The 15,963-nt window shown below is 44.9% G+C and overlaps 2 protein-coding genes across 4 annotated transcripts; one reads left to right on the forward strand and one right to left on the reverse strand.

The window, feature by feature from the left end:
• The first annotated feature begins 2,490 nt into the window (after positions 1-2,490).
• Positions 2,491-12,723, forward strand: LOC108107372 (muscarinic acetylcholine receptor DM1). Of its 3 annotated transcripts, none has more exons than XM_017214877.2 (5): positions 2,491-3,217; positions 7,790-8,927; positions 9,015-9,198; positions 9,261-9,448; positions 10,913-12,723. In XM_017214877.2, the coding sequence occupies exons 2-5, from the start codon at positions 7,972-7,974 to the stop codon at positions 12,030-12,032; spliced, it is 2,448 nt and encodes an 815-aa protein (XP_017070366.2). In that variant the 5' UTR covers positions 2,491-3,217; positions 7,790-7,971; the 3' UTR covers positions 12,033-12,723. The 3 variants fall into 3 exon arrangements, with proteins under 3 accessions (XP_017070366.2, XP_017070365.2, XP_017070367.2); XM_017214876.2 differs by having other exon boundaries at positions 2,491-3,213; XM_017214878.2 differs by having other exon boundaries at positions 2,491-3,213; positions 9,261-9,397.
• A 9-nt stretch (positions 12,724-12,732) lies between these two features.
• Positions 12,733-14,934, reverse strand: LOC108107373. The gene is made up of 2 exons (XM_017214879.2): positions 14,596-14,934; positions 12,733-14,540 (listed from the first exon to the last, which is right to left on the reverse strand). Exons 1-2 carry the CDS (start codon positions 14,696-14,698, stop codon positions 14,230-14,232), a joined length of 414 nt encoding a protein of 137 aa, XP_017070368.1. The 5' UTR covers positions 14,699-14,934; the 3' UTR covers positions 12,733-14,229.
• Positions 14,935-15,963: the final 1,029 nt, after the last annotated feature.

A 15,963-nucleotide genomic window follows, 5' to 3' on the forward strand; every position in this document is an offset into this window, starting at 1 on the left:
TTGTAAATATATCTATAAATATTTGTATCTTAACTATGCAACTTAACACACACACAGACACACTTAGAGACAGACACATCCACGGAAAAGTTTAGTAAAAGTTAATATATTGCAACAGGAGAAATATGTGAGATGTTGGGATTCCATGAAAGAACTTGTGTGAGCGATCGAGTTTCGAGTTGCGGACGGACGTAGATATGCAGTTGGATAATGAGAGGCCGTCGGGTAACGATAAAAGATATTTATATTTGTAAACGTTTATGCTTATATATTTTATATAAATATATATATATATATTTAAATTAAACAAAAACAATATTCAACAAAAAAATATTACAAATAATAGAAAAATTACACCAAAATGGTTTCTTATTTGTTAGAGGGGAACCTGTTCCTTTAATGTAACGCCCCCAAAGTTCTGTCTTTCTTTATAGCTTTTTTGCCCTAACATAAATTTAATTTAGCAAGATTAAATGGAAAACTTTGCTGTCGAAACTTCAGCAACCTAACTGCAGTAACTAAACTTGACTGGAAGCTGAAGTGAAATTGCGCTTGAATGCCGGAAAATATGTCAGGACCAAAAATTGCTGAGCTCTCGCTGGCATCCTAACAGTATCTGTCCACCGAGCTTGGCATTTCTCTAGCTGGGCGATGGCATGCTGTGCCTTTCGATTACATGGTCAACGGTGCGTATGGGCAACGTGGTGGCACTCTAAAGAATTTTCCGGCATCCCCGACAGTGGTGTCGCTACCAAATTCCAGCATATGGATGCATTGGCTACTGATAAACTCGACCTTCGTGCACCACTCGATTTCTGGCCATTTGTTGCAGCAGTTCGTGGAACTCTCTTTTCTCAGGACCACACCCTCGGCCCACTCGCAATCAATTCAGGCCCTAATCCGAGCTGGCCATACCCTCGCCGTCACCCTCATCCCCTTCCTCCCAGTGGCACAGAGCTCTTACTCATCTTTCCTTTTGCATTGTCCATTTATGTATTTTTATATCATATGTGTTGGTATGACGAGCATACAGACCTTAGCACATGCCAAGCCCAAGGGGAAAGTGCGGGCTTGTCGGTTGCCAGGATTTGGATGGGTGATGTGGGAGGGCGGCGGTTCAGGGTGGGTGTGGGTCACTGAAGCCACTGCCACTGCCACTGCCATTGCCAGTGCCAGTGCCATGTCAGGCGCGTTAGATCCATTGTTGTCCAGTTTAAACGCAACATGACTTGCTATTAATAAAGCTAAGGCACTTGAGGGACCCGCTCGTAATTGACAAAGGGTTCGAAGTTAAAATACTGTAACTTAATTACCTTTGGCTGGGTAATCATAATCATTTAAGAAATGCTCAATTATTATCCAGCAACACCATTCAGAGTTTTCGGCTCCGGGGGGTCTATTATTTTTCACCAACAAAGTAAGATACGTTTAAGCCAGCGGCTGTTAATTTTTGAAACCTATTTTATTAGAAGACTGTTGTTTAATAATCTTTCACAGATAAAAGGTTAAAAATTAACTGACTTGCAGTATAAGTGATTCAATAAAGTAGTAATCATAAAATAATAAAGAAGTTAGGCACAAATCAAATCAAAATAATCAAATATGAGTATTTTAGTTAATTTTAACAGCTTTTTTGAAAGACGCAATTCATTTAATATATCACCTTATTTGTTTATCATTTGGCTATTGTTGGCCATTGTTCCCCAATTGTACTTAACGTGCTCTGATTTGAATATAGCAGCCAGCAGTTGAATTGACTTGAAGCCTAAGTGGTTACTTTCCTTACAAATGTAGTGCTGGCCCGGAATGCCCATTGAACTGGCAATTGTGACCGTACGACGGTGGTATTATTTAATTGAAATGTGAGAATGCGCTTTTCCAGGGTTTCCACTTCACACGAACACCCTCGCAGCGCCACTCACACTAACGCGCTACACTTACACTCATTCGCCAGGAGTCCCATTGAAAAGTTACCAGTGCTGTTGCTGCTACACTTGGCGTTGCTGTTGTTGCTGTTGCAGATGTGGCATTCGTAGATGTTGCTGCTACAAAAGATGGCACTCGAGCAATGCCCGTGGGCCTCGTGCGGACTTGTCTTCGCCACCTGGAATTCCCCTTGCCACCCACTGGGTGTCCTTATCCCCCAACCGGCCCCCTTTCTCAGTTGGACTGTTGCGGCGTTTTCATTCATATTCATCCATTAAGTTCCGCTGCCAGCACATTTTGGGCTGTACACACACACATACACACACAGTGGCATTCCATTTTTCCGTATGTCCTTTGTGCGAGGGTGTTGGTAAAAGGATGCTCGCCATGTTGCCCAACAAACACAAATTCCAGCATAAAGAAGTCGCATACTCTCTCTATCTCTCTATCTCTTGTTCTCTCTCCCGCTCGGCTGCTGCTGCTCGGCTTTTGCTCTCTTTCCTCGACTCTGTACCGTTATATACCTTGGCTAGAATTTTCAGCTTCAGTCCCGGATGAGATTTAGCAACGTGCGCTACAGCCTCTCTCTAATTCCGCTGAAAATCAGAGCCACTAGCCGAGTGAAAAACAAAGCGCGTGCAAAAAGCTGCCAACTATTTCAAGGGAATTTTTACGACAAGCAATAATTAAATACATAAATAATAGCAAATAATTAAGAGTTGTGTTGTGTCTACATATATAGCGAAAATAATAATCCCGATTACAATGTTAAATGTGGAAACTTTGGGCACGCAACTGAAACTGAGGCAGCGACGTCGGCGTCGCAGTTCGCATTGTGTATAATAAAATTGGCGAAAGGCGAAATGAATTGAGCAGGGCAGTGGATCGAAAGGAGGAGAGGCAGGAGGAGCAGCGGGCAGCAAGGAGCGGCAGGATACGATACTAGAAAGCAGAAAGCCGAAGATGTGCGCGCACAATACAAAAAATTACAAAGCATACTTTTGGGAGCGGCAAATGGCCAAAATCAACAGAAACAGCAAAAGCAACAGCAACACCAAAGCAGCGACGCCGCCAGTGGCAGAGCCAGCGACGCAGGCAGCATCACTAAGCCCAACAACAAAAACAAAGCTAGTAACAACAGCAACAAGAACAACAACAACAACAGCGATGTCACCGTTACAACGGAACGTTCACAAATAAGCAATAGGTTAGAGCAAGAGGGCACGAGAGCGCCAGGAGAGAGCGGTGAAAGCAAGAGCAAGAGAGGGCGAGAAGGAGAGAGCCCAAGTAAGTAAGTGTGTGAGAGTTTCCAGCTGTATGTGTGTGCGTTGGCGGCGCTGTCGACGACGGCAGCGCTGCTTTCTCCGTTTCCAGTGCTCTCGTTTTGATTAAACTTTGTGCGAGTAGGTCGGTGGGGCGCGGCCCAGCCACCCCTCCTACTACCGCTCCCGCCCGCACCATTCACCCCTCGACCTCTAGCCCACCACCAGTTCGCACAACCTCACCCAAGTCTGCACAGCGAAAAAAGCATCAAAAACAGACAGAAAATGCTTATTTTCTAGTGCATAAACTATTCTAAATGTCCTGTGTTCTGAGAAAACAATAATAACAGTAAAAAGGTTGTGATCAATCGAAGCAAGTTTTTACATTAAAGTCAAAGAATTCTTCGTCTTTATCGTAAACTTTCTCTTTTGGTATCCAAATGAATAATTTTTGAATATAAAGTATTTCAAGAACTAATCATTATTATCAAAAATTAAACCACATTTTAATGCTTTACCAGTGGCACAATATTAAAAAAAAAGAAAGAAAAGTGATCATAAGTTAAGTAAAAATAGAAATTTCTCTCTGTGCGGGCACATTTCGCATGGCAATATGCTTAGCGGGCAGCCAGAGCATAAGGTGAAAGCCAGTCCAGCAATTTAATTTCCGCAAACAAGCCAGGCAAAGCAGCTCGCAGCTCGTAGCTCGCATCTCGGTCCGAGGCAAATCTAAAGGCATCCGCTTGGCATCAGCAGCCATGTGGCAAGCAATTAAACTCGCGCAAAAATTAACATAAGCCAGCAGAAAGGAGAAATGAGCCCAAGTGAAAGACAGGGCGCTCGAAAGTATGCAAGCTAGTTGGCCTGCCCTTTCTTTCTTTCCGTTCCTTTTGCGTTTCCCAAAGTACGTGTGTGAGTGGGTGGGTGTGTGTAAATAGGCGTAAGTGAGTGTCAGTGTGTGTGAGCGTTGACAGAGCCCGCATAAAAAGAAGCGAACCAGAACGAGAACGAGAATAACCAATGCAAAATAAAGCCGACTGTTGATGAGCTGATCAAAAATACACACTTTGCAGGCAGTGAATATAGGCTATAAGGAACAATTTTCAGCTACATTGTTCAAGAAATATTTCGATGATGTTTTATTAGAAAAGAATTTGATAGAAACTACAAAAAAAAATTCAATGAAAATGTTATACAATTTTTTAACCTTTGCAATTAGTTTTTCATGTTCAACATTTTGATTCTCAGAAATCGAACCCTACCGCTCCTTTCCTGCAATTAGCAAATGAAATTCAATTGCCAGTGTTTCACTTTTCATTTAATCAGCGGTTGCCAAGAGCTTACAGAAAAGAACTGTGTCACCTGATCACCGGTAAGCCCCTGATAAGAGGCAAATTTGCAATCATCCACTGTGCAACTAATTGACTGGCATTATTATTTATTTGGCTGCGATAAAGGGGAGATTTACAGTTGGCAAACTTATACCCGAAAATAAGCCGACGCTAGATTTATGGCCAAACAAGCGGCCAAACATCGGGAGCTGTGGGAACTAAAAAGTGAAATGTGATTTGATTAGCGGTTGCTCACTGTGTTTACTTCATCGTTCCACCAGCTCGTGGCGGTGTCATAAAAATAGCCTAATAAATGGCAAAACAAATCCTCGCGGGTCGCAGGTTGCTCATGCATGAGGGTGTGTGTGCGGGTATGTGCGGGTATTCGGTGTATATATGGTTACTTGTGTTTTTGCCCCCGACGCATTTGATAATAAATCCATAAATCCTTTTTTTATGGCAGCCAAAAAGCGAGGCACGGCAACAAGGAGCTCAATTCGATTACTTGCCGAAGGAGCGGTCGCCTGATAAATTTGAATGTAACAGTAAGCGGACAGCTAGCAGTGGGAAAAAAAGGGAAACTGATTACCAATAACTACATAGTTACGCCCCAGAAATCCGTAAGCTGACGTGGCCAAGTCAAAATCACGTAGCCGAGAAATAACGATGCAACTACTAAAGGGATAACCAAGAAGAGTAGTATCGACTCACAATCGACTGGCACTCGACTACGGCGATTTGTTTTTTTCATTTATTGGAAATGTTTTCCCCTCTCCATTTGTTGCTGAGGTTGTTGTTGTCAATACGATACGTCGGCTCAATTTATGGCGCCCCATTGGTTTGCCCATCTCCATCTCCGCCTCTACCCCCAGTTTGTTAGCTTGTTTTGCAATTGATTTATACGTGTGTGCGTGTTTTCAATGAGATAAACAGGCGGATTTTGATTGATTTATTGGTTAACGCTGCATTTAATTGGGCATCCAGTGGACTTATAGCCATAAATAGCCCAATACAAGAGCAAGCCGTGGAAATTATGCATTGATTGAGCTCGACAAAAGGTCAATTGAACCGTCAGTGTGCACATTTCAGATATGATTTTGAGTATGCAAATTTGATATTTCAATTCGTTTAATAATTGAAGCAATTTCCATTAAGTAGGACAATTGTTGGTAATGCCTTTTCACAAGCCAGTTTTATTGGCTTTTAATTTCTTTCCTTATAACTGGGAAAGCCTAATAAATATAAAATATAACCGTTTCGTAGGAAAATTATAAACAATTAGTGTAACTACGCTATACAGCATTTAAGATTATAGTTAAGCAGAGCCTAATAAAAGGCAGAAATTGTAAATATCAAAATGTATCCTTCTTAATATTACGTATACGCAAATTAATGTTCTGCCTGAAAGTAGGCAGTGTTTTTAATCCAAACAAACCATTTTACTGCTAAACTTGTTTCCTGGTAATTATGGCCGGTGAACACCTAAATAATGTCCAGTGAATGCAATTTTCTCGTCTTAATCGGAAAATGTACTTTGCAGTTGCGGAACGGGTTGTTTTCTTTACTGAAAATCAATTTAATGACAGGCTTAAAGTAATAATGTTAGGATAGTAGAGCAACAAACGGCGACTTGGTTTTCCTCTCACCTTAAACGCATTTGATTAAGTTAATAAAAAAAGTCTTTTGTAGGTATGCAATAAAAACAATTGAAAAATATGATTCCCTTAGAAATATTACGTATACGTAAAATAGTTTTCTGGAATTTGACCCTTTTGTGGCGTGATTTGTATTGAAAAAAGCCCTGACCAACGACAATGGCGTAGGATACAATAAGTTGGCAACCATTGAAAGCGAATCAATCACGGACATCTCATTGTGGCCCGTTCATTTCGCCACAGCCACGGCGAATGCGTAACGTGGCTTTTCATTACGATTGAAAAACTTTCCAAATCAAAGTCGGCGCGCACAATGGCTGCCAAATGAACAAGCCCCTTATTTCATATTTCCAGATATGTATAGGCATATGGCCAATGACAACATCAATAGTTTTGAAAAGTGTCAGAGGAAGCCGCCTGGAACATTTCCGTGCCAAAGTGTCGGGGCTCAGAGCTCGCAGCTCGATGCTCCTTGTTCGAGCCAAGTTCTTTCCCCGACTGTTGCACGGCTGTTGTTATTTTTGTCGTTTTTGCCACTGCCATTGTTGGCAACAGTAATAAACGAACAACAAATGTTGTGGGTGTGGCTGGAAATGGGTGCCTGGCTGAGGCCTGCCAAGGAAACGCATTCAAGCCGTTTTCATTTTCATTTACATTTACATTTACAGCTACAGCTACATCCACGTTTTCATTTCCATTAAAACAAATCACACAGAAAATGTCATTTTGCAGAAAGGACAAAGCAAGTCGGCCCCTGGCATTGTAAATATATTATTTCGCTTCCTTTCCCACGATTCCCTGCCAAGATGAGATATATCAAAGGCCAGTGCTGGGGACATTTTCTCATAAATCTCGCCATTCTTCTTTCATGGCTCTTATCCGCCGGGCTGGGCATTCACATTCGGTAATCGTGTGACTATATGCCATCCCAACCGCATGCAATTATACTTGCAGCTTGAAGGTCTTTATCGCCGCGATTATAACCGCAGAGCTCAAGTATTTTTCGGTGCTTAGCCACCAAAGTTAGCTTATCATAATTATCGCTACATCCTGATGCCTGGCGCAGAATCTTCATCTAGGTAATTTTCCCTTAAGCAAGCTAAGTCTTTCCTCTCTGCCATCCCCTGACACTACCATATCTATGTGGTTAATTTAATAATTTTCTCCGGCGCCACTTTACAGCTTATCCTTCAGCATCTATTTGAAGTTTATTACTGCAATTCAAAAGGCTGTAAATTCGCCAAGTTACGAGATCTTTGAAAGGTTAACTATAAGGCAGTAAGGAAAAGTTGTCAATTTCACTACTCGAGTTGTTTGCAATTTTCTAAAATGATGGTTAAAAATAAAGTGGGTCCTTGCATCCTATAGCAATGTTAGTGTAGTAGTTAGGTGAAGTGTATTTATTCTCTTGAAAGTGAATTCAAATATGAAATTTGCTTTGTTTTTTTACATTTGAGAACTAGTTTATGTGAAGGATTTCGCAGTAGAAAAACCCGATTTCATAACCTATGCGGGGACAAGTCTCTAGAACCTTCATAGTAATTATTTAAGAGGTCCTTCCGGTCGGACCGTTCTGTAATCCCAGCTAACACCCCGTCTTTTTTATTGCTTGCAGGGTCAGGGGAAAAATGGCCAACGCCTTGCGTGGGTGCAGCCAAAAGGATAAGCATCAGATGAGGGACAACTAAACGACGAGCAGTACGCAGAGAGAGCAAGCAAGAGAGAGAGATTGGGAACGAGAGAGGTAGAGATTCGTAATCCTTACAGCTGCAAAGCAGATAAAATCACGTATCCGCCATGGAGCCGGTGATGAGTCTGGCATTGGCCGCCCATGGACCGCCCAACATACTAGAGCCGCTGTTTAAAACCGTAACCACGAGCACAACGACCACCACGACCACGACAACCAGCACGACGACGACGACGAGTAGTCCTTCAGGATACTCACCGGGATATCCGGGCACCACCCTTCTGACAGCCTTGCTGGAAAACCTTACATCTACGGCGGCTAGCGGGCTGTATGATCCCTATTCGGGAATATACGGAAACCAGACGAATGGCACAATGGGTTTCGAGACGAAGGGACCCCGGTACTCACTGGCCTCCATGGTGGTCATGGGCTTCGTGGCGGCGATTCTGAGCACGGTGACGGTGGCGGGCAATGTCATGGTGATGATATCCTTTAAGATCGACAAGCAGCTGCAGACGATCAGCAACTACTTCCTGTTCTCACTGGCCATCGCGGACTTTGCCATCGGAGCGATATCGATGCCGCTGTTTGCGGTTACCACTATTTTGGGCTACTGGCCATTGGGTCCTATCGTTTGCGACACCTGGCTGGCTCTGGATTACCTGGCGTCGAATGCTTCAGTTCTCAACCTGCTGATCATCAGCTTCGATCGCTATTTCAGTGTCACACGCCCGCTGACATATCGGGCCAAGAGGACCACCAACCGGGCTGCCGTGATGATCGGCGCCGCCTGGGGGATCAGCTTGCTCCTTTGGCCTCCCTGGATTTACAGTTGGCCCTACATCGAGGGTAAGCGTACGGTGCCCAAGGACGAGTGCTACATCCAGTTCATCGAGACCAATCAGTACATCACCTTCGGCACTGCACTGGCCGCCTTCTACTTCCCGGTCACCATCATGTGCTTCCTGTACTGGCGCATCTGGCGTGAAACGAAAAAGCGCCAGAAGGACCTGCCCAATTTGCAGGCGGGCAAGAAGGACTCCAGCAAGCGCTCGAACAGCAGGTGAGCAGCTTAAAAGGGCTTAAAGAATCAGGGCACAAACTAGACTAAAACCCAATTGATAATGACAATAATTTCAAATTTTCGTAGTGACGAGAACACGGTGGTGAACCACGCGTCGGGCGGGCTGCTGGCCTTCGCCCAGATGGGCGGCAATGATCACGACACCTGGCGACGACCGCGCTCCGAGAGTTCGGCGGATGCGGAGAGTGTCTACATGACCAATATGGTCATCGACTCCGGATACCATGGGATGCACTCGCGCAAGTCAAGCGTAGGATCTATTGCCCTAATAGCTTCCTTTTTCTGGTTACTAATCCAAAATGCCATTTACAGATCAAAAGCACGAATACAATCAAAAAATCGTACACCTGCTTCGGCAGCATCAAGGAGTGGTGCATCGCGTGGTGGCACTCCGGTCGCGAGGATTCCGACGATTTCGCCTACGAGCAGGAGGAGCCTTCTGATTTAGGGTATGCAACACCAGTAACAATTGAAACTCCTTTACAAAGCTCCGTCTCCAGGTAGTAAAAACAATCAAAATTCTGATCTTTAATCGTCTATATTTCGAGTAAGCCGACACCGCACCAAACTCTCTCACCCCAAGCATTCCGTGTTACTCGCATCAATTGCACCCAAAGCACTTTTCCGAGCAGCAAACAAACAACCAGCACCCAAATATATACATTTGCAACTTCGATTTCCCGTCCACTGCTTCTGCACACACAAACGCAAAGTGGCAGTGGTGAGGAGGGTGCAGCGGGATGAGAGAGCATTCGCAATCCTTCACTGGCCACCACGATGCACCAACCCACTCACCTTCCCCTCCCCTTCCCATCACACACAAATCCATCAAAGTCGTAGCAACCAGCACTAAAATGGAGGGCTTTGCACCACTGCACACATCGGGATGGAAACTAATTGAGGCTTACAGTCCGAAGGAGCTGGCAATGGCCATTGTGCTCCCGGGATTGTTGATTCCGATGGCTGTAATTAATTCATGAAATCGGATTCGGACAAGTGTTGGTTTCAGCTTAGTTAACGAATAATATTGCTTGAAGGGAAGGAGTAATTCCTGAGTTCCAAATGCAATGGTTCTTGCTGACCTTTTGTTGAGAAAAACAGAATTTGTATTTAGAGATTTAGAGATTTGTAATGATATTAAGGGAAAGCGATTTCAGCCTTAATAATATAACTAACTAATAACTTATAGAGTCTCCACAATGTTTCTGTAACTTTAAGTGAAAGCGTCAATATCAGGCATTGTGTAAATATTTTGATCAGCGAAATAGCGAAAAGAGATTAAAATTCATTTATACCTTATTATAAATAGTAAGCTCTTTTTGTATTGATTTGAAAAGCTGGAGCCAGTCAAATATTGTTTTAAATTCTCAATTTATTCATCGCAGAAAACATACAAAATTGCATGCAAATTGTCGCATGGATCAGTGGGGAATAATTAGCAAAAATAAACATATTAGCTAGAATGCAATTTAGTCCGCAATCTGAACTGGCATCAAAATGAATTAGCGAGAATGAGCTCTCAGATGAATCTGAAATGGGTCGCCATTAAGGCCAGCCCAAAATATGTCGAGAGCCCACTTAACCCCCGCTAACTGCAATCGAAACGTATGCCAAAAGCCCATTTTAGAGATATATGTTCATTTTCTGGCACTGTTCAGCCCCGGACTTGTTTCAATTTATGTGTGCCACTGGCATTCGGCTGGGTAATCGATTTGAGTTGCGATTTCCGGCCACTTGTTTCCATTCCAAAACGCACTCCATATCTGCACTCTATATGCATGTGTTTCGTTCCTGGGTGTGTATGTGAGTGTGCTGCATTCGGACGAGCAGTTGCATCCTGAGTTGGCCCCCAAGCTGTTGTTGTTGCCTGTCTGTGTCGTTGGAGTGGTCCGCTCTAATGTGGGTTTTTGAAAATGCGATACCAATGCCACATCCTTTCTGTTTCGTCCCTTTCCACATCGCAGATGCACCTCGATGAACGTGATGCGGGACAACTACTCGATGGGCGGCAGTGTGAGCGGCGTCCGTCCGCCCAGCATTCTCCTGTCGGATGTCTCGCCCACGCCGCTGCCACGACCACCGCTCGCCTCCATCTCGCAGCTGCAGGAAATGAGTGCGGTTGCGGCGAATCCAACTGCGAATGCCAATTCCAGCAGCAATGGCAATGGCGCCATCAGCAACAACAACAACATCAACAGCAACCACAATGGCAATGGCACGGTAAATGGAAATGGCGGCGGAAACGGAAGTGGAATCGGCGGAATGGGAGCAGCCGGAAATGCGACGCACCGCGACTCACGCACACTGCCCGTGATCAATCGCATTAACTCACGGTCGGTGAGCCAGGATTCGGTGTACACGATACTCATTCGCTTGCCATCCGATGGGGCATCTAGTAATGCGGCCAATGGCGGCGGCGGTGGAGCAGGTGCGGGAACAGGCGGTGGAGGTGGAGGCGGAGGAGCAGCTGCCTCAACGACCTTGAGCCTGCAAGGGGACTGTGCGCCCTCCATCAAGATGATACACGAGGATGGGCCAACGACGACCACAAATGCATCAGCACCACCAGTCGCCGCCGCCCGGCGACCCTTGCCGTCGCGAGATTCCGAGTTCAGCTTGCCACTCGGAAGAAGGATGTCCCATGCCCAGCACGATGCCAGGCTACTCAACGCCAAGGTTATACCCAAGCAGCTTGGCAAGGGCGCCGGGGCAGTGGGTGGAGGAGTGGGCGGCGCTCATGCCCTCATGAATGCCCGCAATGCGGCCAAGAAGAAAAAGAAATCGCAGGAAAAGCGGCAGGAGTCGAAGGCGGCGAAGACGCTGTCGGCCATCCTGCTAAGCTTCATCATCACGTGGACTCCGTACAACATCCTGGTGCTGATCAAGCCGCTGACCACCTGCTCCGACTGCATCCCCACGGAGCTGTGGGACTTCTTCTACGCCCTGTGCTACATCAACTCCACGATCAATCCCATGTGCTATGCCCTGTGCAACGCCACCTTCCGGAGGACCTACGTCCGGATCCTCACCTGCAAGTGGCACACCCGGAACCGCGAGGGCATGGTGCGCGGCGTCTACAACTAGACAATTAATATTTAATCACCCATCAACTGGCCAGAGAGTACCGGTGAACTACTAGTAGTTGCAATAAGTGTTGTGTGCTACAATTTTGGCAGGCAGTAAAACCAAAACTAGGCTTAGGATTACCCATTGACAAGCAGTACTGATTTTTTGATGTCTAGCCCCCGACTATATACACGCATTACCACTCCGCGAGGGTTGCCCTACGATTATTTGCCAGAGCTGAGGACTTCCTAGTTAGTTTCCAATGAGATAGTAAGGTTTGTTCACTGAGGATATGGCTAAAGGGAAAAGTCAGGTTTCAGGAATTTATCTTTTCAAAGTTCAGCATTTTGTTCTTGATCTCAAATCACTCAAAAGGTTAGATATCCCATTCGAACTGCTTCCAAATATGCCAAAGATCTCACTTAGGTGTCTTTAGATTTAATTCCCGAGGCAACCCTCCCCAGCACCTGGTCAACAAAGAGTTATCACGATGATCATGATGATCCCGGAAAGCGAGAGATTCCATTTTGTTAGGCGTTTACGTACAGTTAGGTAGGCACATGCTCGATGCTCGATGCAACAAGAATTTAATACAAATATAATGGATTACGATTTGCAATTCATGCATACCTATATTTAAGGATATATATTTATTATTATACACATGGCAAATGCAAATGAGTTAGCTTAAGTTGTTGGCGAAAGGCAGAGAGGCTGAGAGGCAGAGAGGCAGAAACCCAAAAAGCTTTAATACAAGTTCAAAGTAGGAAGGATTAGGTTCCGCAGGCAACGAATGGCGGTTGCATCTTGGCCAACCAGTGGAAACGTTATGTTCTCGTTCCGAATTTCGTTGTGTAGGTTGGGGGGTTATATGATTATATGATATGACATGATATGTATTTAATCGTAGGGGAATATTGTGATTGTACTGCTCGTTTTCGATAGTTTGAATCAGTTTTTTTGTACATGTGCGTAGATACCAAAACCAAACCAAAAGTAAAACTTGCAGACAGAAACCTGCGAATATATCTGAATATGTATGTATAAAATTACGAGTATTTGTATGTATTAAGAACGCAACCCACCATGGTTCAACAACTAAGAACAAACCTTTTGTAACTGACGAGGAAGCCCTCCCGAGGACGGGGGACGGTCTAAAACCGAGAGTAACAACCGTAACGCAAGCAATATGTTCGGGCGTGTGTCGAAGAGATGGCCCAGTTGGGGGAAGATCAGGGACACGGACATAGGGCGGGAAAGGGGCAGGGATCAGGATCAGGATCAGGATCAGGATCACTAGACGGAATAGTATTTAAATAACCCACTAGGTTGTGCTGAAAGTGGCCAATCCAACGACTGGCGGACCATCTCTTTGGACAACATCCTCGAATCGTACCACAACTCATAGCTATTAAACCAAATGCTTCTTCGAAGTGCACCAATTCAAGTAACTAACTAATAGCAAACCGCAAGCATATTTAAAGCATATGAAGAGTAAAATACATACAGTGTAAGCAAACGACATCCAGGTACTACCATATATTCGATGCGATCGGGGAGCGAACATTTTTAATGAGTGTGTAGGTAACTAATTGAAATATTAACAAATTGTTGGCCCAAGTATATCCGAGTGAGACGGAATCGGGGTCTGGACGCGAATCAAGCCGAAATCAAAGCGACGTTTGTAGTGTCTGTGACACCATACGCATATTTATACCTAAACGATACGATATATACAAGTACATATATATGAATACGACGTTTAATATAAAGTAAAGAGCAACAAGAACAAGAACAAGAACAAGAACAAGTGTAAACCAACCAACAAACCCAAAAGACATGATTTACAACCACGCACACACATCCTAAAGAAGCATATAGTACTGCAAACAATATATATCCGACAAAGCCAATCGCGAGTCGAGCAAACCAATCCAAATACCTATACCTTACCTACATATAGCCTTTAGACGTACATATATAATCTCGGCCCAGGCCGGACACTCGATTACAAATAGATCACGTTTTTGACTACCAGCGAAAGGTTTGACATAGGATTACAGAGCGAGGGCAGAGGGACAGCATTTTGAGGATGAGAGCAGATTTAATTGCATACAATCTAATTGTTTGGAAATATACTACGATATATAGTAATACATATATAATTTAAAGCTAACAATAAAAATGTGAATGAAAAAGAAGTTTACTCGTGTATTTAGTCCTTTTCTTGGTTCTCCTCCCCCTCGGCCTCATTGCGGTCGCCTTCGTCTGGGTTCTCCCCGTGGCTCCTCATCAGCATTTGGGCATTCTTCTGGATGATCTCCAGTTTCTGCTGCATCAGCTCCTGCCGCCTCTGCTCGGCCTTCTGCTGCTTGTCCTCCAGCTCCTCGAGAGTTGGTGGCTCCGAGCTGGCTGCCTCCTGCATCATCTGCTGAATCCTCTTCGGTGGCTGTCGCAGAGTCTCGTTTAGCGGCATCTCCGGATTGTCATCGTTCTCCAACGGAATGGTAAAGGCCTCCGATGCAGCTGGAAAGGGTTTCGGGGTGGAGTTCCCATTAAACGACTTAAGGGGTCTACTCACGGTACTCCATTTTAGTTTTGGTTGACTTGGCTGAAACGGGCTTTGGTGACTTGGTGTCGTCTACGGTGGTGGACTTGGAACTGGAGCAGCCCATGCTACGCATCCACTCAGGCGCAAGGCATTACGCCTAAGACTTCCGTTTTAGTGCTACCTTTAACGTTTCCGTTCGGCGGAGAGATGGCTAGAAACGATGCTGATGTGATTTCCTGCTGCAGCCGCTTGGTTAGAGCCAACATTCAATTTCCGCCGTCGCTCAGCTCATTAGACTACGGCCGAGTGCAGCTGAGGCCACGTTTAATGGCTCATTAGTATTGATTTTCCTGGGATTTTCCGCAGGTATCCAAGCCCTTCAGGACACTCCAACGCAGGGCACAGCCGTTTGTGAGGACAACGCGATGGCAACTGACTCAGGGACAAATTGCAATGCAAAGTTTTCCGCGCGCGTGACCATTATTAATAATCGTCGGTATGGCCAGAACGCCGGGACCAGGATCAATATTCACATGAGGTTTGCGTGGGTGCGGTTAATAATGAAGCGGCTAGCCAGGACAAACACAGACAGACAGGACACCAGCACACCAGGACATGAGTCCCGCGAACTAGCCCACAAAATGTCAATCAACTCTGTTGGCCATAATCAACGCTAATTGCGGTTTCATTCGCAAACACCGTCGATATCCGAGTTTAGTGACCCACTCAACTTTGACCGGGCCAACGAGTGGGATGGCTGGTTGGGCAGCTTTAGCCTTTGATTTCTGTCTCCGCCGTCAACACTTGGCCATAAAAGCCCACATGGCCCGAACAACTAACGGCTTCCGGCTGAAGACCAAGTCAAAGTCGAAGACCAAGACCGAAACCCACGGAAACCGCGGCGCGTGCCAATCCACCGCCCAGGTCGTCCACACTTAACCACCGCACAGTGGCTTTATTGGGAAATGTTTTAAATTTGTATTTTAGAACAAATAAACAAATAAAATAAAGGATTTGGATAAATGATTTAAGCTTACAGGTAGAAAAAGTAAGTAAATGAAAAATATTTAAAAAGTTTAATATGATTTAAGATGAATTAATCGAGGACGAAAAGTAACTTTAACTTATAGTTTTGGTTTTGATAAGACGGAACAATTAAGAGCTCCACAGTACTTCTGTTGGCAAGTGGTAAGTGGTAAGCATTAGTATGTGCCACACGTTGCGCCTTTTGTGGCCTCTTGTGGGTACCCTGCATGCAAAGTGCCTCCGCCGAAGCGGAAGTACTGGGCCCCTTCTCCTCCGCCAGCTAAAAGATCAATGGGAAGACGAGGGCCTGGGCCTCCTTAGCCCGAATCGAGGGCCATAAGCGGTAACAGGTGCTAGACGGCGAGTACGGCT

Source organism: Drosophila eugracilis, unplaced genomic scaffold (genome assembly GCF_018153835.1).
Source record: "Drosophila eugracilis isolate 14026-0451.02 unplaced genomic scaffold, ASM1815383v1 contig_1765, whole genome shotgun sequence".
Taxonomy (NCBI): Eukaryota; Metazoa; Arthropoda; class Insecta; order Diptera; family Drosophilidae; genus Drosophila; species Drosophila eugracilis.

Excerpts from the sequence above, each read along its gene's own strand:
- LOC108107372 (XM_017214877.2), top strand. The coding sequence starts at position 7,972 with ATGGAGCCGGTGATGAGTCTGGCATTGGCCGCCCATGGACCGCCCAAC. Across the intron at positions 8,928-9,014 it reads AGCAAGCGCTCGAACAGCAG|TGACGAGAACACGGTGGTGA; the intron begins GTGAGCAGCTTA and ends AAATTTTCGTAG. Across the intron at positions 9,449-10,912 it reads TTACAAAGCTCCGTCTCCAG|ATGCACCTCGATGAACGTGA; the intron begins GTAGTAAAAACA and ends TCCACATCGCAG.
- LOC108107373 (XM_017214879.2), bottom strand. The coding sequence starts at position 14,698 with ATGCGTAGCATGGGCTGCTCCAGTTCCAAGTCCACCACCGTAGACGAC. Across the intron at positions 14,541-14,595 it reads CAAAACTAAAATGGAGTACC|CTGCATCGGAGGCCTTTACC; the intron begins GTGAGTAGACCC and ends AACCCTTTCCAG.